At 40.4% G+C, this 21912-nt stretch overlaps 1 protein-coding gene across 11 annotated transcripts in view; it reads left to right on the forward strand.

The window, feature by feature from the left end:
• Positions 1-19127, forward strand: part of SLC8A1 (solute carrier family 8 member A1) — a 372033-nt gene extending 352906 nt beyond the window's left edge. For all 11 annotated transcript variants that reach the window (XM_046661705.1, XM_046661706.1, XM_046661707.1 and 8 more), the window contains one exon: positions 15617-19127. In XM_046661705.1, the coding sequence (XP_046517661.1) occupies positions 15617-15993 (377 nt within the window). In that variant the 3' untranslated portion in view covers positions 15994-19127. The remainder of the gene's footprint in view (positions 1-15616) is intronic.
• Positions 19128-21912: the final 2785 nt, after the last annotated feature.

Genomic DNA, 21912 nt, shown 5'->3' on the forward strand with positions numbered 1-21912 from the left:
ACTCATGTTTTCTGTAATTTCACTGGCTGTCCATGAGCTTTACCCTCTGAACATTGGCATTTCCACTCAGACAGCCACAGGTTGAAGAGGAAGTGCCATAGCTCTTGTGTGTATACATTTTTAATTGGGCGATTGACATTTCACATCAGCTTAAATGGAAATGAAAAGAGAATTACTTTACTCTGAGCCAAGATTTCACAGTGGCTATGTCTTTCTCCTTCTGACTTGTTTTGCTTAGCATAATACCCTCAAGGTCCATCCATGTTGTTGCAAATGGCAAGATTTCATTTTTTTTTTTCTGGCTGAGTAGTATTCTATTATATATAGATGTATACCACATCTTTATTCATTCATCTGTTGATGCAAATACCTTAATAAGCAGTCACTTTCTTTGCCGCCAAGAAAGATCAGGACTGCTGAAAACAGGCGCTCTGATCTGTAGTCAGACCAGGAGGTAAAGCCACCCAGGGTCATGGCCAGGGGAACAGCACTGGGCAGCCATAATCACTCAACTGGCTTTCCACAGGACCTTATCTTAACCTCACGCCAGTGAGGAGCTGTCTGGAGGTAAAATGCCCTGTACTTTCCAGCACACTTTCCCAAGAATAAGTGATGTCATTAGAGTTAAGGAAGCCTATGAAAGCAGAAATTTACGAGGACAGAGCAAAATGAAGGCCAGACACCAGAGTTTACAAGATTTGCCCCATAAATGGCACGAGAATTGCCTGTTATCCTAAACTAAAAAACACTATGGGGTAGACTGTATGCAACAGGCCCGAAAGCAGTTGGTAGAAACTTGGAAAAGATCCATTTTGAAACTATTTGCATACTTTATTCTTCCTGCTCAAAAGAAGAGTTGGTCTTCAATACTTTTAAGTATTGAAGTATTGAGGTAAGGTCCTCAGCACGTGTCATACCTAATCTGAAGCTCTGCAGAGTTTTAGGATTAGTGCTCCAATCCCCCACCAGCCAGCTATAATCAGTCCTATAAAAGTTACAGTGTAAAGGAAGGGAGCTAAAAATATTTCATCCTAGTCTTCTCTGGGCCTTCTTAGAAACTCTAGGTCAGCCAAACCAAGGACGCTTGGCAGAAACATCATGCTGTACGTCTGTGTGTGTGCGTGCATATGCATGTGCTTATGTGTTTGTATGTGTGTTTTGTGTTTGAAGAGTTGACATTATGAATGTGTGCTGTAAATGAATATCACTTCCCTCTTCTTTTCAGTCTTAAGGTGTATTCCACAGGGAGTAAGCATCAAGTATAGTGAAAGCTTGAGGCCTTTTTGCTCCATGAGGATTAACTAGAGTGTGGGTCTCTAATGAGTGACTTGTAAATAATGTCGAGGTGATGACTTTCATTTCTCCCTTTGCACATTTGAAAATAAGGTAATGAAAATGAATAACTTCAAAGACCACTGTTTTGGCTTTTTCTTTCAAATTCAAGTCTCAGCCTGCATTTTTCAGCAACTTTGTTGAGGCATAATCTACATACCATAAAATTCACCCACTTGAAGTATACAATTCACTGATTCTTAAGATTTACTGTGTCTTGCAACCATTACCCTAGAACGTTCCATCATCCCAATAAGATGCCTCGTGGCCACTTACAGGTGATCCCCATTTCTGCCTCCAGCCCCAGGCATCCCTAATGTACTTTTGACTCTACAGATTTGTCTTTTCTCAATATTTCACAAGCACCAATTTTAACATAAAAATGTCATGGATTCTCTACATGATAGTAATTGTACTTTAGTATTACGTAATGTGGGGATTTACTATGGATTGTGTAAGATTTTAAAATAATTTTTATTTTATTCATCACAAAATCTCTACAGACATTTGCAAACTACAATTGTGAGATATTTTGGGTTTTCATTGTTTTGTGCATATATGGATTTGTGCACCTTTTAAAACAATCCTACTACCATCCCCCCAGCAGTAAGCTTGATTCACATATTAGGGATTACAGGGGGTAAACATCATACAACGGTACTTAGAATTAGCACTATGACACAGGCCAGCCCCGTGGCTTAGTGGTTAAGTTTGGCATGCTCTGCTTCAGCAGCCTGGGTTTGGTTCCCAGGCATGGACCTACACCACTCATTGGTGGCCACGCTGCGGTGGCAACCCACATACAAAATAGAGGCAGATTGGCACAGATAGACGTTAGCTCAGGGTGAATCTCCCTCGAGCAAACAGAAGATTGACAACGGATGTTAGCTCGGGGTGAATCTTCCTCAGCAAAAAAAAAAAGAAGAAGAATTAGCACTATGAATCTTGGGGTGTTCCTTGGCCAATTCAGTCCATTGACAGTGCTAAGAAGGCAACTCTCATAAGTTCAGCTTCTTGCTCTCATCCATGGCCCCAGTGTGTCACCCTGTAGATGTTGGTGTTGGCCCTTGGATCAATACAAATCCATGGAAACCATTAGGAAGAGAGTAGAGAACAAGGCCTATTGAACAGAGGCTCGTGCATGGATCTCCCTACTCAAAGAATGACGCACTGTTACTAAATTCAAAATTTAAAAATGTGGCTATAAAAAAACATAACTTAATTGCCATTTTAGGGGCACTGCATGAGCAACAAAATGAATTTAAGGCCCATTGGTATTTTTAGAAGAGAGGGCAAATAAAATGCTAACTCAATTTAAAAGGCAAATCTTACATGTGATTATAAAAGAATTTTAATATCTGTTGGGGATGGTGCATATTATAGATATGAAATCATGGGGCTTGGCATTTATGCACAATGCCAGCTGGAATGCCATCATTGCCCCTCAGCACACAGACCTCACATCCTGCCTTTTCCGGGGATGAAACGTAAGCTGTATATTACTTGTTTATACTCCGCTTTATTCCAGAAAAAGATTTAAATCCATAAAATGCCTTACATTGTTCAGCCACCTTTTCTGGCACATGATCCAGAAACACCAAATCTGTTGGTGACCATATTTGATAACTTTTGTTTATCTCAGCCCATATAAATCCTATATTTTGTGCACAAGGAGAAAATAGCTTATTTTGGTTTTATTATTTACAGTCAGGAAATTATGTGTTGTGTTTGTTTTCTTCCTCCCTGTCCTGCCCTCTGGAGCCCAGGGTGCTTTTTGGCATGATCCTCCATCAATTGCAAGCTATTATTAGGTTATCACTGTAAAAAATCGTGGGTTGAGACAACAAGCAGGACTTGCTGTAGTTCCAAACTAAAATGATCCGCACTGGGGCCTACACACAGGCCCAGCAGAGGACTAATTATACCTTTTCATTCCTGAGTTACAATTGCAAAACAGCAAATAACCACAACTGTGCAAAAGAATCGTGAAAACATCCTTCTCTGAAGGATTCTGCGTACAGTGATGTTTTAGATGGCTGCAATAAGGCAAACCAGATCCCTCAAACTCACTTGTCAAACTAGGGGACCACAGCTCAGGCTGCTCAGAGGGGCTCAGCACGCAGCGTGAGGCTGTGTTAGAAGTGGTTCCTGGTGCTGCCTGAACCTTCCTCTGTGCTTCGAGAATTCCACATTTTTGGAGAAAACGGGAAAACCACGTAGAAGACCCTGACATCAGTAGGCTCTGCTGTATCGAGTATTCTTGTCCTGAGAGTCTGAATTAAGCCCTGTCTTCTACAGCTTCTGTACCTGAGCTGAGTCTACCGTGGAATATTAGTGACAAGTAATATTCAAAATAAAAAAATATGTTCTGAGAGATGAAGCCAACAGCGAACTAGGAAGCCCAGACTGAGTGCCTGGGGCAATGCGGCATTCTAGATCCTCAAATATTCAGGTGGTCTTCCCTCTCCACTAGTTATTAGGCCTTAAAAAGGAGATTAATACCATTTTGGAAAAATTAAACCAAAGGAAGCAGTAAGATACAGTGTCAAGGCACAGACTTCAGAGACATTCTGCATTCCTTTTCGTTTATTCTGTAAATATTTAGTGAGCACCACTAAGTACCAGGCCCTGTTCTACATGATGGAGTTAGAGGGATCAACAAGACAGATGTTCTGTTTAATCCCATGAAGTTCACACTCCAGTGGGAGAAGACAGATAACAAAAATATGATAAAATTCAGATAGCAATAAGGATGAACGTTGTTAAGAAGATAAAACAAGTTCTTGGAATCAAGAGTATGTATATGTGTGCAGAAGGCATTTAATAGGGTGGTATGACTCTGCACCACCAATCGTTGGCAAATTACCTAACCATTCAAACCTGGTTCTCCTCTCACAGACTTACCCAGTCAGTCCTAATCTTAGAAACTATGAAAAAGTGTTACTTTTCTTGGACTCCCACTTCAAATAAGACCTTTGAATTATTTGGTGTTTTCTTTCTCTCTCTGGCAGCTAGTACGCTCCACATCTGTTCTTACCAGATAGCACCTCAGTGCCCTGGGTTTTTTTCCTCAGTACCCTTTCTTTTCCCAATGAGGCTGCTGCATGAGGACCCGGGCACCAAGAGTCACAGAATGTGGATTCTAACCCTGCCTCCTGCATTCACATTCCATCTTACCCCTAGGGAACTTCAGTTTCTGCCCCTGAAAAATGGGGCCGAGGGTAGCTCTTCCCCCCAACCTTAGAGTTGTCAAGAAGAGCAAATAGTATAACATCTATGAAAGTGCTCTGAAAATTATAAGATCTTGTAAATGTAAGAGATATGTATCAAAAGACCTTTATTAAGTATCTACTAAGAGCTGTAGAAGGTACCTGGGGGAGAGACAAGGACAAAACTTTAGAGTTCAGCCTCATCACATGTTCTTTGCAGCTTGGATAGAGCCCTACACCTTATTTTCTGGTCTTTGCCTTACAAATTACATCTCTAGGAAGAGCCCAAGCACAAATGATGAAAGACTTGGGTATTATAGCCCTTCCCGGATATCTCAAGGATACAAATCTCTCAACAAGCTTGTAGAAAGTATTTGTCAGGTCTAGTGAATATGCAAAGCAATTTTGTGGGTTGAAGTCAATAAAATATACTGTTCCTAAATAAAATATAATGTTGCTGTGACACAAAATACGAAATTAAGAGAGAGGATTTCAGCCTTGCTCTATAGTCCGTCATTGCTTGACAGGAGTGGTTAGAAGGAAACTAAGACACACTCTCTTCCCTTCACAGGAGTCCTGGGAAAACTTTTATAGCGGGTAAGGTTTGTTTTTTTAGGATTCTTGTTCCACTTTATGGCCTGTCCTGGGCACCTTCCTGACTCAGGACTCCAGGCAAGGCCCTGATAACTAGGAAATGTCCTCTTCATCTCTTCTACTCCCTGCTCCTCACCTCCACATACCTGCTCTGTATGTAGTAGTCTGATGCCTTCCATCTAAGGATCCAAGTACCCTAGCTGTGAATACTAAAGAGACCAGAAAAGGCTAGAAATCAAGCCTCTATCCCTTCCCAGAAAGACCCTATTATTTAGATGAGACTATTTTCTAAAATATATTTACTAGCATTTTAATAACACAAGTAATAAATAATACATTCTCTTTGTAAATAAAATAAGAAATATTAATAAGCAAAGAGTAAAAAAGAAATCATGCAATCCCACCATCCATTTGCATTCTTGTATCTGTCTTTCAAATTTTAAAATCCTGGGATATTTAAATAAATTGCACAAAAATGTCTAAATAAAGACATCAAATATTTACCCACAGTTTTTAATGGACTCATACTAGGCATAGTTACATAACTGCTTTTTCACTTCACAGTAGGTCATGAACATTTTTCTTTGTTAGCTAATGTCCCTTTACATGATTTTTATGGTTGCACAGGATTATGTGACATGATGTTTCAACTTATTTTACCAAAAATGATGGACAATTGTTTCTAATTTTTCTCTAACATAAAAACTCTGCACTGACCATCCCTATATATAAACTTTCACACTTGTAAAATTACTTCTAAATCCTCAGAAGGAGAATTGCTGCACCAAAGATTTTGTGGGTTTGTAAGACTTTTGGTAGACGCATATGCCTTTTCGCACCACATGATTAATCCGTAGGAATGAGCTAATGGGGAAATTTTACACCAAGTCAAGGGAAGGAGGAAGCAGAAATGGGAGAGTTATCAGAACTTTCCAGAATCTCCTCAAGTCTCACCTGCCCTCAAGTGTCACCTGCTGGGTTGCAGTTGTATGCAGTGACCTTTTCAGTTTATTGAGTTGCCTCCATTTGCCTGCTTTCAATAGTGTACACCTTTTCCTGAACTTATAATGCACAAAGCAATCCCTTCAAAACCAGAATGTCTGTGTGGAATAAATACTAGGTAAATATCCACAGGGCAAAGGCACATGTCGGGTGTCCTCAGTGTATTGAGATCCATAGACTTAGAATCACCCCAATAGAGCCAGCTGACAGGGAAGTTCCTTTGTAACTCATTAAGTCTGCCTGGAGGTGAAAGTGAGGGTTTCTATTTTCTTGCTTTATCTCCAAGTTTTTCTATCAGATCCTCCTCAGCTAAATCTAGTTCTAGAGAGACTTGGGGGCACCTACGGCTTTACTATCTCTGAAGTAGGACTTGAGAAGAGGAGGAAGAGGATTTGAGAAGATTCAGATAGATGGATGTTCCAGAAATAGAACAAAGCATAGAAGAAAGAACCAGGCTTCAAATGCAAGGAGGGTTAAGAGAGAGAAAGAGGAAGATTATTGGGAAGAAGGACAAGGGAGCTGGAGGACACTGCTTCATGCAGGGCAGCCCTGGACTGTTTTTGAGGCAAGAAGTAAATTTCAGTTGTATCCATCTAATAAGAAACCAATTGGCTTGGGAAAATGACAGTCAGCTATTTGTTTTAGCTCTAAATCTGCCCTTCCTTTTTTCCTGTTCAAAATGTTGCTTGACTAAATCTTACCAATTTTTTACCCTCATGGACTTGGTATTATTAAAATAAAGGTCATTATAAAAGTAAGAAAATTATGACTCAAAATGAAGAGTGTCAAAAACTTGGTGTTATTTTGAAAGTAGGTTCATTCAAACCCATTTTTGTATACTATAACAACAGTATAAAAGTAATACTAGGAGAAGCCAAGAACTTAAGGAGTCAAAAATATTACTTTGTCAGTAATGTCTAATATTGTTCTAAAAGAATGAGGAGTCTTCCATAAAAATAACCCCTTCATAATCTGTTTGATTCATGCCAATATAATATTTTATATTATATAAAATATATTTATATATATATTATATAATATAAATACTTTATTTATATTATATATAATATATTATATATAATATAAATAAATATAAAAATAAATTATATATAAATATATAATATATAATATAAAAATAATATTTTGCTAAAAGAGTCAGGCTAATGTTTCTATATAGAACAATTCATTTTCTTTCAGATGATCAGCTGTTTTAACATTGCGTAGTTATAGTCAGAGTTGAACATGGTGAAGTTTCTGTACATTTTCTTTGAACACTTGGTTCATTTTCAAATTTAAGATGTGTCAGCGATCTAGGCCTTGTCAACACCCCATGGACTTGTGGTTAAGAACATGCACTCCAGCTAGGGTCACATCCCTTTGGTCTGAATCCTAGCTTCACCTCTTACTAGCTATATAACTTTGGGCACATTTCCTGTACCCTGGGCTTCAGTTTTCTCATCCATAAAATGGGGATAATACCTACCCAATAGGGTTTTTTTGTGGATTAAATGAGGATCCATATATAGTGCCTCAGCTAGGAAGCTTTCTAAATGTTAACTATTGTTGTTGTCTTCATCACCACCATCATTTCTGGACAACGAGGACAGAACCACATTTTCCCATAATCCTACATAAGATTTATTAACCATAAGTCACCTGGCTGAAAGAAACCATAATATTTTAATATCATCCTTTCCTTTGTTATTACCAGAACAAAGATTTCTGAAATATAATAATAGGTAACATTTTTTTGTACACCTACTGATTTCCAGACACCATGCTAAGCCTTTTTGTATTACTTCTTTTAATCATCTGAACAGCCATATAAATGAGGACTTGCATTTTCCCTCTTTTATAGATGAGGTATCGGAAACTTAGAGAGGTTGGTTATCCCAAGGTCACACAGCCAGCACATGGCAAATGGGACTGGGACCAGGTCTTACTCCATAGCTTAAGCTCCTTACTACCATAATTAGATACATTATGCAGGCCACAGTGATTAGGACTAGTATTATTCAGTAACAATAGTGGTTCTCCACAGATAACACAAACTCAGATGACCAAATTAGCCACTCATGGTGGCCTCAACTTCCTAAGTATCTTGATGCCAAGCAGAACCATTAATTCACATGAACCAACCGAGTTGCCATGGTCGTCACCATCCAGCTGCCAATTCACCAGGTTGACCAGAGCCAGGAGACTTATCTCAAGTCGGTCAACCGTATACCTCTTACTTGACCAGGTAAACACTGGAACTTCCACCACTATAATTTGCATAAATCTTTTTATTTGGGGAAGTAAACAAGCAAGACTCCCAAAGTGAAGGTACCAAACCTACCCAAGCATATAAAATCTGATCCACTCCAGAGCCATGTTAATCCAGGTAAGAACATGGCTTTCTTGCTCCACACCCCGCTAGTTGGTGTAGCGCTCCTTTTAGGACCAAGAGTGGGAGGAGGAACAAGTGACTGAGCAATTGAATAGAATAGGCCTCAGCTCAGATAAAACATCAGAATTCTTTGAAAGGCCCAAAGCGTTTTTATTACCATCGAAAAATTAGAACCAGGGGTTTTAGAAAATTTTGGCAAACCCCATGAAGCTAGGGGTTTGAACAAAGAAGGGGAACCTTGGATCCTCTCTTATATGTCATGTACATTATTCTGAAAAATACATTATTCTGAAAAATAATCCCATTCTGGGTGTGTAAGAAAGGAGTATTATCAATTTGTTTTGAGAACATGCGTCAAATTACAATTTGGAAAACAGATTAAATAGCACTGTTGGTTGTGTTCATTCTCTTCTCTGCCCTGTGCTCCCTGAAAAATAAACCCCTATTATTTTTCTCTTTTAATTAGAATTAATCTCTTCCTTTGAACTTAAAATATACCAGGATTTCAGATACGTAATAAGAAAACTAAGTCCCAGGGGTAACTGTACAAAGTGCAAGCATTCAAGTTAACATAGCAAAATGAAAAATAATTTGTTATTTGATAAGAAAAATGGTGGTTGTTTGTTGATCTCCATGTCAGACTTGTTCCATACATTATCTCGGCTAATCTGGGGAAGTGCCGTCGTCCTTAGACGGATAATGAAGCAAGGGCTCTGAGCAGTCAGTTAGTGGATCTCTATCTGGTCGGAGGAGCTTTCAAAAGTACCAGTGCTGAGGCCGCATCCCTGACCAATGAAGCAGAAACTCAGGATAGGGCTAGCAAGTTGATATTTTTCAAAAGTCGCCCTGGTGAATCTGCTTTGCAGCTGGGGATAAAAATGAGTAGAAGCAGGTGTTCTGATCTGCCAACATGAGTCCTCTTGAACTTTTTGTTTACCTCTGTTTTCTTCTCTTCTAAAAATAGGTCAAGTCACTGTCTCCATTTCTTTTTCACTCACTTCAGGGACAACTTTTATGGGCAGAAATTTTAAGTGTTTTTCCCTTTTTCAGTTTTTATAATTTCTCTCCTAACTGGTCATTAATCAATCAAACATCAGTAATTCTCTGATCTCTTAAACTTCACTTGGAAGCCAAATAAGGATTCTTTCCATATGAACCAGTGAAGTAAGCATGTGTATCTAAGTGAGGGAGTGTGGTTTTCGTATTTACTTGGCTAAATAAATATCACAACTAAAGACAGTCTTGTTTATGGTCCTCAGTGGCAGTCGAAAAATTAGTACATAAGTAAACAATATTTCCATTTGAATTCTAAAAGATCAAGATAAAAAGTGCAAAGAATAGAGAGAGAGGAATATATGCATTATACAAAGACACCAGCTTTTAAGCCACTGGTAAGATTAGGGGCTTACACCAGAAGATCTCTAATGTCTTTTTATGACTTAGGGTATATGGAATTTTCAAAATAAAGTAAGACTCTCTTTGATTTTTAAGAATGATTTTATGCTCTGTCACATTTTTAAATGCAAAGGACCATAAAGTTAATATGTCTTTAAAAGGTGTTATAACTCCCCCAAAATTTAGAATCATTACATCAAATCAGAATTCCTGACCACTTGTGGGTTCTCTTGGGATCCGGCTCTGTTGTGTTTTAATAATAGCTAATACTATTGAGCACTCATTAACTGCTAGGCCCCATTCTGAGTGCTGTTCACATTAACTCCTTTCCTTCAAAATCCTGCCAAGTGGGTAAGCTTCTCACGCAGCAAGTGGAGGAGCCAGAATTCAACTAATTTAAGTAAACTTCCCCCGTGCCTTGGCCTTTCATAGTAGCCATGCTGGAAGAGGGTTTAAAAAAATTAAGAGCAGAGTATAATGTGAGAGTGGGAGGACTTCATGGTTAAGCAGTCCTAGCCCCTCTATCAGGCCCACCCAAGCTGTTTTATGAGCAGATGACCACTAGATCTGAGGGCATCACTTTCTCTAAGAAATCGGTTGCTCCTTTCTTCTCCCCGTTTAGCTGCTTCCCTGAAACTCAAACATCTATTCCTCCCAGCCAAGACCCCAGACTGTGGGCGCTTGGAGCAATAGCTTCCATTTCTGTGCCTTACAGCTGTGGTTCTCAACCTTGGTGTAAAAAAGGACAACCAAAGGCACTTGTTAAAATGCATATTTCTGTCTTTTCTTCAGAGAGTCTGGTGAAGTGGGTTGAGGGTGGAGGCCCAAACCTGTTTTTTTTTAACCAGGCCCTCCCAGTATCTCCAGTGCCAGTGATGCACAAACTTGGCTCACATCACACACAGTATTTGAAACGCCGTCGCCGCCGCCACCATTTATTCCAAGGCTTCACTCATTTAAATGGACGGCTGATCAACGTGATTTGAAGCAAATAATTTTGCCAACATTTCTTATCTATTTTTAAAAGGTCAATGACTCTGCTGTGTGGTTTAATTTCATAAATATTGCCAAAAATTTGATCAATGGCAATATCTTCAGTTCTAGAGAGCTTTCTTCCTAGGATCTTCAAGTACTTCATTTAGGTCCTTTATTCTTTAAAATGAGAAGACATTTTTTATCCTTAGTCAGTTCTGATGAAGAAGGGTGGTCATGTACAAACTCCTACAAAGAAGAAAAATCACCCCAAAATCGTATATGTGAGTTTAGTGTTTTGAGGTATTCTAAGCTCAGTAAAGTTAGGGAGCATCTTAGGGACCTTCTAGTCTAAACACTTCATTTTAGATGAGGAAAACAGAACCTAAAAAGGTGAAATGTCTTGCCCAAGAACAGAGATAGTTAGAAGAGCCGAGAGTGTCTCCTTGAGAAGGCTTCTCTCGCTTCTACTCCAAGAATTGTGTGGCCCCTGGGCTGTCTCTCATGTCATAATTCACAGGTGCTGGGGGAGGCAACCTGGCTCCATAAGCAGGCTGGACTCCAGTTAAAATCACTGTCAGTGCCGGTTCCCGAGCACAAACCACTTGAGAGCTGAATGGCTGGCCCCCAAAGTATGCTGAGTCAAGAAGAAGAGAAGTCCTTTGGGGTGAAACCATTGCTCTAGATAATCTGCAGGCCTACGTGTGACCTGCAGGCCTGTAAGAACTAGCCCTCTTATGGAAGATACGTGTAGGGCTTCGTCTATCAGTAGCCATGAAGTTTGAGAAACTCAAGTAAAAAAATAATTTCTGGAGGAAAGGGGAGTGTGTTGACCTATTCCTGCATATTGGCTGGATAATTTGGCCACGGTTATGTACAGTGAACTCGAGACGGGTCTGCAGAGAACAGTTATGTCCTGACTCTGTGATGTGTGGTTTAATTCCAGCCACACTGCCTCCCAAACAAATCTTCCCTGTCATTGATTTATAGTGATAGGTACCAAGGAGGCAGGACCAAAAGTCTAAGACTGTACAACTAATCTAAAATGTATTAGGATTCAAGGTGGGAGTTAAAAGCAAAAACTCCTATTAGAAACCTAGCTCGAAGTATATATGTAGGAAAACATATATATATATGTTATTATCAACATGACTTAGCTGGTGCCAATCACACTGCAAATCTGGTTCAGATGTGTTTGTATTTGATGGGCCAAGTTCTGCAGATGATTACAACCCTTCCGAAACCACCGCAGTAGTTCTTTCTCGGGTTTTACTTTGGGGAATGGCATTTGAATGGCGTTTGCCTTGTTCAGCCATAAACAGGTTATGGGCTTAGCGCTCAGGGTAGGGCTTGGCAGTGCCCAGCATGTGGTGTGTGGTGTGTGGCTCTATGCACCAAGCAGCAAAGCAATGCTAGAAGCAATTTGGGGAGATTCCATTACACTTCATTTGGAAAACAGAGTTGTCTCTGTTGGAGCAAAGGTTAATGGTTTGGATTTGCATGTGTTTCTACGGTTTCGATTTTGCATAGTTTTTGAATTGAAAACAGACAAAAGGGCTGATGTATAACCCAGGTAAATAAAACCCACCAGACTCGAAGAGGCCCAAAACATGTTTCATTTATCTAACAAGCTAGTTACTTTGGCTACTAATTTTGGGGGAATCCAGAGAAAGGCATTTGCAAACAAAAACCTATTATTATAAGAAGAATTGTCCTGTGATATTCACATTAATAGGCTACTTAAAAATGGCTTGAGAGAGAGGAAATCCCTGTGGACCCAGGTGTGCCCTCCGTTTCAGGCAGAAGGACTGGTTTGGCTGGTTCAGGGTCCCCAGGCCCAGGAATCTTGGATTTTATGCCTCATTCCTTTCTGGTACAGTGGCAGAGGTGCCATCTGGAAAGTCCAGGGTTTCTGAGTGGAGATGGGGCACCCAGGAAGTCCGGTGTGCATGCACCATGTGCCAGGGGAGGTAAGCAGCTGTGTACTGTGGAACAGCGCCAGGTCACCTGCCCCTGCAGCATGCGGAGGGGATGCCCCCACCCGACGGCCCCGCCTTATGTGGCCATCTGTTCCCCACCAGTCGGCACCAGTAGCCATGTCAGGACAGAATAACATCTCAGGTGCTCCTTGGTGGTGGCGGAGCTGAAAACTTTCTCCTGCCTTGGAGTCTGTTCCTTTACTTTCCTTGCTCAGCTCTCTGTCCTTGAAAAATAAAAGCAAAATGACTTCAATTTTTTGAGACTGCTGCTACAGCAGATCCTAATAACTCCTAACAATGAAGTGCAAGAGACCATTAAGATGTGTCTTGCTTGGCTTTTCCTCACCAGCCTCTGTGATAGTCCTGATTGGGCTGCACTGTGTGATCATGAACGCACAAAGAGCCCAGATCCAGGAGGGTGGGAGCAAACCGCCTCCACCTCCTTCAGTCTTCACTCTCACTGATCAAGGAAAGAGCATTCCACGAGAACCTGCTGCAAAGTTTCTAAGGGGAAGGAATGGGACAACCCAAAATGGACTAAGAGGAAAGGAAAACTTCAGCCTCCCTGGTAGGGGTACTGTGGTGTGGACTGAGAACGGGCTCTGAAATCAAACATTTGCTTTAAAACTCCTTGTTTTATTGACCAACAGCCCATCCGAGAGGCATAATATCACAATGTCACAGTTTCACAAATTGTAAATGAGGAATAATATCTCCATAAGGCTAATAAGAGGGTTGAATGAAAATATACATGTAATGTATAGTACAGAGTAAGCAGGGTTTGCCTCTTTATAAAATAGTAAGTAAAACCTGCTTTCCATCACAGACAGAGGTCAGAATCAATGAGATGGCTCCTCAAGGTTAATCAGTTCCCTTTCAGAAAGAATGTGGTCCTGTAGATCCAGTGGCCTCTGAGGAGACTAAATAACCTTCTCTCCCATTGTAAAGCATGAGAATCTACAGGCTGATAGAAACTTACATGCTTCATGTATGGTCCCCATTGGAGATTTACTGAAGAAAGATGGTGGCAACAGAATAGCACTAGAGCGGAGAAAGTAGTCCAGCTATCATACAACCACATGCATGCTCAGAGCATGGCAAGGGCCACAAGAAGACTAGAGCTCACGACGTGATGCCTTGTACTGATATCATATCTGCCATTACCAGCTCTGCAAACATGAGTTCAATTTGACAGTTATTGACATCTACTATAAACCTATGATGCAGGGTGTGTTGCAAAGGCAGCTGAAAGGACTTTGCTATCAGTAACTAGGCAATTGTATAGGAAAGAAATGGAATATCTTGCAAGTTCTGTTTACATGCTTAATAAAGGGAGCTATTTCAGATCCTGCCTCAACTTTTAATAAACTGATCTAACCAGTTCTTTGCAAAACAACAAAGAGCTACTCTTACCTTGTACCAGGAAACAAACATTTTTCATATAACGTATAACTTAATGGCACTCTGAGGTGAGGGATACTATCCTTATTTCACAGACTAGGAAATTGAAGCTCAGAGAAATGAAATAATCTGCCTGGGGTCACACATTCAGTTGTGAAGGCAGGATTTGAAACCTTTTGACTCAAATGTGCTCTTAAATCCCTATGCTCTACTCATCAAGAAGAATCAGTCACTCTTGTCCTACGCCCTGTATGGACCGTGATTTTCCTATCTTCAGAAAAGGATGCATTCAGGATGACTGGTGAACGAAGTGCTGTGAGGATGGCCTGGCCCCAAGGCCGAGTGGTTAGGTTCGTGCACTCTGCTTTGGCCACCCAAGGTTTCACCGGTTCGGATCTTGGGAACGGACATGGCACCGCTCATGAAGCCATGCTGAGGCAGCATCCCACATGCCACAACTAGAAGGACCCACAACTATGTACTGGGGGTCTTTGGGAGAAAAAGGAGAAATAAAATAAAAGAGCTGTGAGGATGCTCATTGGTACTCAGGGCACAGGGAGAAGTGAGATGGCACAATGAACAAGCATTTGCCTGGAAGGCAGGAGGCCGAGCTCAAGCCCAAAGGTGGCTTCTTCCTTGTTCTGTGATGTAGCACCCTTTGCTCCTCATCTCTAAGCCTAGAATCCTCACCTATCAAGTTTCCTCGCCTCATAGAATTGCAGTAATATAGGTGAATCTGCTTTCTATTCACAAAGGCTCACGGCAAATGCCAGCTATTATTATAGTTCAATTCATTTCACTTCCACTATTGACTTGCTCTTGAGTCTTTGGAAATACTTCCTGACACCTTAACTTCCTTATCTATAAACTGGAGCTGATGATACAGCATCTTTTAGTAATAGCCTCCAGCAACCGTTCTTAAACTTTAGTGACCTAGAATCTCCTGGCATGTTGTTAAAACAGATTCCTGGGCCCTGGTGGTTATGATCCAGCATAGCTGGATGGAGCCTTGTAATATTCACTCTTAAGAAGGACCCCACACAATCAGTCTCAAAAATGCTGCCCCACAAGCTCGATATTACAAAGAACTGTGGTATCTGTGGGTAAAGAATTTGACCAGGATCACCTGTAACGCAGCCAGCCCTGAGCCCTTGAGTCCTGATACCTAGATCCTCTTGTTCTGACCACACAACTGGGACGCAAGAGAACATGGAGTCCCCCCTCGTCTCTGGGTTTCCGTCAGCGGTTTGATTCTAGAGTACACAGCTGAAGCTTCCAGCAGTCCACAGACATCTTTATAAAGCTTAACTAAGCGTCATTGCCTTTGTCTTCTTCCTCCACAGATACATTTGCAAGCAAAGTGGCAGCCACCCAGGACCAGTACGCAGATGCATCCATAGGTAACGTCACGGGCAGCAACGCAGTGAACGTCTTCCTGGGAATCGGCGTGGCCTGGTCCATTGCTGCCATCTACCACGCGGCCAACGGGGAACAGTTCAAAGTGTCCCCTGGCACACTAGCTTTCTCTGTCACTCTCTTCACCATTTTTGCTTTCATCAATGTGGGGGTGCTGCTGTATCGGCGGAGGCCAGAAATCGGAGGTGAGCTGGGTGGGCCCCGGACTGCCAAGCTCCTCACATCCTGCCTCTTTGTGCTCCTGTGGCTCTTGTACATTTTCTTCTCCTCCCTGGAGGCCTACTGCCACATAAAAGGCTTCTAAAGGAACAATCAGATATAGTAAATTTATATATATATGAATATATATACATAAAAAATTATGGATAACGAACAGAGGAAACTGACATTTGTCATGTTCACTTACCTGCTGATGGATTCCAGCTTCAAGAGCATACTCTGTACTAGGGCCGAAGTGAGAGACCATCACCTCCCATTCCCAGGGGCATCGTCACGTTGAACAAGGCATGGAGGCAGGGCCATCTTTGCAGCTCAGCCTAGAGGGCTGTGTTCTCTCCACCTTCGTAAATCCTTAAGTCTTTGATTTGTTTTGTTTTTCTTGTTTTCGGTGGGGGATGGGGAGGTGGTTGACGTTTGGCTTTTATTTTATTTTATTTTCTTCTCTTGGGAGGATGGAGATTTTTGCTTCTCTCGTGGGAGATGATGACCAATCTAAATGCAAATGGTTTTGTGGTAAAAATTTAAATCATTAAGATTACTCTCTCCTCCCCCAAATACTTTAAAAATTATTATGGATTAAGAAAGGATATAAGCATGGAAGAAGAAAGAAGCATGTCTTGACCATATTACTAAACTTCATGCTTATCTCTGGAACGTGAGCAGAGAGGAAGCTGCCTCTAAGAAGAAGCATGGGAGCTCGAACAGGCCAAGCAAAGTGATGGTTCTAGATACAGTCTGATATTTAAAGATATGGTGCCTGACACTCTTGTTCAACAGGTACAGGAATAACATGCCTAGATTCCCAGGAACGTGCAAAATCCTTTCTTTCTTCTCTCTTTAGCTCTGGACTGTGATTAGCAAGGCCCTTATTCTGATGTTCCAGCCCAACGAACTCCCTAGATCCCCCATCCCAAGCCTCCTTCTCCTGCCCACCATCCTTCATGCAAACAGGAAGAATAACCCCATTCCAAAAGCACATCATCCTTTTCCATTTGCATCAGTATGTGTTCCAGTCCCATGTTGCTGTTGCCTGGAATCTTCCATCAGTTTTATTTTCAAAAGCATCCATGGCTTGCAAAATCCTGTTCCAGTCATGACTATTTGCTCCTTTTTCATGTGCCTGTTTGGGAATATTGTTGTGATACCTGTTACACAGTGCATGGATGAAAAACAAATAAAACAAAACGAAGCGTATCTGTATATAGTAGAGTATAGCGTATACTGTTCTCCCATTCAGCAACGTTGATTGGACATTGAAGACATCAGAGAGTTTTCTTTTCACCTGAGTTGTAACTTTTGTGTTGTTATTGAGTTTGATTATTACTAGGGGTAAAAGGAGAAAATGGCTTATTGTTCATGGATCGGCACATTCATTTCTAAGCAATAACTGTCATGCGAGAAGTTAAAGCTATTGAGAGGACAGCAGGCAAACTATAAAGTATCTTCATGGAAAATTAGCCATGTGGGACACATCAGAGGCCTCTAAAAATCACCTGTTGGTTCAGGAAGGCCAGGGAGAAAGGCGTTGTAGAGAAATGGATGCGTTAGACGTGCCTGGGTTTTTAGAGCTTCCATTTTCACAACACCCCTGCCCCCAAAGTATTTATTTCACATCTGCTCTGTCTGGCACAGATGGTAGATAGTGCTGGTTTGTTCGTTTTATTTTTTTATGTTAAAGGTTATTTTGAGCCCTGTTTCTTTCACCGTCCAGACGCCTCTGATTGTATCTGCAGTTCCTGAGTAGAAAGGAAGCCGGGTGACCAATGGGCCTTTACAAGTGCGTCTTCTCCGCGTATGGCTAAGAAGTAAGCAATTAAATGAGAGGACTAGTGCCTCCTAGGAAGACTGCCCTAGGAGGTTTTTAACCCTGGAAAGGAATGGCTCTTTCCATTTCAAAATACCAAAGAGCGTGGATAAACCCAACATTCCAAATTAGTAAATCCACCAATGAGGAAAAATGGAATGACTTTGATCCTCTCTCAGAGATTTCTCTATCTATGAAGAATCCCAGGCTGGAGACAACCCTGGCCCTCTGTGTTGATTCAAAGATACTTAAAAAATAAAAGCTGTTGAGAGTGATTTTCTCTTCTTCCACTCATTAATCATGATCATTCATCATTTAATAAACATTTAGTGACTGAATGAATAATTAAATGCTGGTTACCCACTCAATACTGTGCTACTCTTGGGGACTTAACCATGACCAAGACAGCTCAGATCCCTGCCCTCAGGGGTTCACAGTCAATGTGATTGCTATTTCCATGAGTAGAAGTTAACACAGCCACATGGAAACAGTTTATCTTGCAAGGAAGAACACAATTATGAAACTTTTAACATAAACACATTGAAATTGTACAGATACAATTGTCCAAATATCTAAGGTTGTCTTTAACGAAGAGAGTATAAAGTACAGGTTAGGAAAATCATCCTCTGTGGCCTTGGCCAGTCTTGCAGATATGTACATCTCCCCATGTTAAACCAAGAAAGGTAATCATGTTGATGATCCAGATCACTGAGAAGGCCCAATCAATCTCAGTTTTTATCTTGTTGGATAATAGTACTTTTCTATGCCCCACACCTCTACAATTCCTCAGATGTCCTGGAGACTCACCCTTGACTTGTCATGGCCCAGCACCCTGGTGGCCTAACTCCTTTGAGGGCACATTCTAACCCATCTCTCTTTTCTTTGAAGATTTACTAAGTGGAAAGCTAGCCTAGAAACACCAAGTAAATATAGTCAAGGGATGTGAGTGGTTCAAACATTAGAAAGATTTTGTGCTCATTTTTAGCCGTATTTAGAATGTCAATAATCCCATAGCAGATTTCCACAGAGGACTTTTAAGAAATTCTTGCCATTGGTCAGTTTCAATTTCAAAGCTTTTTGGTTTGTTTGCTTTTTAAATTTTCATGTTATAGCGAAAAAATGATTCTGGATGTTCAGGGTTGTTGTTAATAATTATAGTTGTGTAAAATTATTTCATTTTGTTTGATTATTTTATTTTGTGTGTATTGTGCACAGCTTTAGGGGAGAAGTGCACTAATTGTGCTGTTCCTTATAAATGGTACACATTATTGACACAGACAAATAAAGTTTCTAATTGTTTCTGACTTAATCACTAGCGATATAGCATATTCTGTACGAAATGTTTTCTCTCTTCTCATTGTCATCTACTTCATTTTTTGTTTTCATGTTTTGAAGAAATAAAGACCAAAAAGGTATTATTGTGCAATTGGTCTCCTCATCCAAAAGAAAGACAATAGATACCCAGTATTCAGCTCTTGCAAATGTCAACCCTTCGGTCATGCAATATTTCCTTTTTAATGTCCCAAAAAAGCACAGTGTCAGAAGATTGTCAATCTGATGGTGTTGAGATAAATGTTGGACATTTCTCCATTTCACTAATTGTTTTTTACATCTTTTAGTACCACTTTATCTACATCCTTTATGCATCCAAGAACATGAACCCATAAATAGTTACACATCTGGCACTTTTTTAGCATGAGTATCGCATCAAATCAATCAGTCTCAATAAACATTACACAGCAAAACGAGTGATTCAATGCCTAGAGTAGCCTTGGTAATTTAACAGCCCTTCAGAAAAATTCTGTGGCCCAATAATACACAACCTCTTATAAGCTAATTTTATTTCTTTCAAAGATTCTGATTCAAGTCTTCTACCAGTGAAGATTTTGTAGAGCTTCGCTTTCTGTGGTTCATAGCATAAACAGACTAAGTTTTTTCTTTTTACTTTTCAAGTTAAAAAAATGATAAAACATGCTGTTTTAAACAACCCCGCAGATATTCTGATGGGTGGCCTCATCCACAATGGGAGCCCTGGTGCAGCCCCTTCCCGCGGTGGTCTCACTATTAATAATGCTCACCGTCTAGTCTACACTGTGTTTTCCAGTGGGGCTTGCTTCATTGTTGATTCCACAGCCCAGGACCCCTGGTCCTAACCTGTCGCAATAAAGTGAGATTGACTGGTTTGCTTGGCATACATCTGAGAACTTTGTGGAAGCAATTAGAAAAATAACAAATTTCTTTTCGTAGATGATGAAGTCCTCCATTCATGAATAGTGACAAAACTTCACCTTCTCAAGAATGTAAATTGGCTCCTTTAAGACTTCTTTCAGTGTTTCCTGGCTCAAGATGTGAAGTCTCTCTTTTTGATTCTAGTTTTTGGTCTCTGATCTTGAGCAGTTGCATCCAGAGTGTCTTGAGTATAGTTTCATAACTTCAAGAACATTTGGCAATGTACAACATTGGATCTCCACTGACCTACAACTGGCATTTGGCTTTTGTTGGAGTAATCACTTCACTTGGCCGAGGCATTCCAGCTGTTGGTAAAATTAAGCATTTCAATCAATAAACATGTGAGTGCATTATGTCAAAGAGACATACAAAATCATATTTATCTTACAGAAAAAGAAAGGTGCTGTTAGGAGTGGATTCATTAGCTTTCGTTCAGATCTACCTACAGATTTGTGTTAAGAGATTGCATTTTTGCTCTTCTTTTCAACCGTTACATTCTTATCACTTGTAGCAACATTCATTATCTTCCACCCAGCACATTTCAAGTGTTGGGCAGTCCTGATGGTATTCCATCTACAAGGATAACACAGGAAGGGGAAACCATTGTAGTAGTCAGATATTTCATTTTTGGAGCTTAATCAGGCCATGGTTAATCGTCTTCTAAAGTAGACAATGTCTTATCACTGAGAGGTGGTACTCCCAAGAGAGAGAGTGCTTCAGCTTTCCAGCCACAAGAAATGGTGAGTATCTAGCTTTCTGTGACTTTTTCTTTGTCTGCCAAGGTATCCAAAAAGATACCCTCAGAGGCTCTACCAATTTTCAGTTTTGTCAAAGGTCCTCTGATTTTATCTCCTAAAGGACATTTAAATCAGTGGTCATTGTATAAATTTTTATTTTGATTTATCTATTTGTAGGAAAGAACATGACTTCCAAAAGCAGCATGATTTCGTAGTTAAAACTATTTTTACAGGAACACTTACTTGCCTGGAATCACCTTGGCTCTCTGTAATCAAGGCAGTACTTCACAGCTGCTTGCCACCTGCTCAAAATCTTTAGAATCATGCTGTCCTAGCATTTTTCCAAGATCCGAAGAGGTATCCCCTCGGGAATATGCAATCTTAACCTTTATTTTCCTTAATTCCAACTTTTGTAGTTCTTCCGTCACTACTCCCATCATAGGGAGTAGTAATGCTCACTGTTACCCCTCAGCAACGGGGAAAAGCCTTATGATAAAAGTGCTCTGGGCATGTTTTTCTGAAAGTGAATTTATCATCAGAAAAATAAAATATAATGATATTCCACCTAGAAAACAGTCATTAAATCATAGTATTGTATCTCTATAAATGTTTCCGACAGATTATGCCCTACAGCTACACACTACAGCAGTATTATTGATTTTATTCCTTTTTGGATCCCATTTTTCATGCTTCAGTGCCCACCTATCTAGCTTTGTATCCTATCAATATATGTAGTTATGGATCAGGAATAAGGATCCCCCCTAACACACGCACACCCAACTCCCATGAAAGTTTCTACAAAGGTAAAGTATATAAACCATAGAAAAACATACAGCTTTCATGCCTCCAAGGAATACGAGTGGGTAGGTCAAATGCCTTTGTGTGGGTATTGTATTCCTGATATGAAAGTGGTAGGAAAATTCTCAATAACCAAATATACCAAAAAGAGTAATTAGCTATCTTCAATGTTACGGAGTCAGTTTTGATAGTTAATGCCCAGCCCAGCCCTCCTAATTTGTTGACTGCAAAGACAGATCTACCTAGCCAAATCCAAGAGTATATTGAAGGGAAAGGGAAGAATCAATTTACTGGAATTATTGTGTAGCCCTCTATACTGGAAATTGTTTATTCATCCAGAAGGATCTGACCCAGAGATTTTCAAAGAGCTTTTCCTTACATTTGCAAGTTGAAATAACCCACTCGTAATTCACAGAACTTTTTATCAGACCCCTTG

This window comes from Equus quagga, chromosome 5, assembly GCF_021613505.1.
Source record: "Equus quagga isolate Etosha38 chromosome 5, UCLA_HA_Equagga_1.0, whole genome shotgun sequence".
NCBI lineage: Eukaryota > Metazoa > Chordata > Mammalia > Perissodactyla > Equidae > Equus > Equus quagga.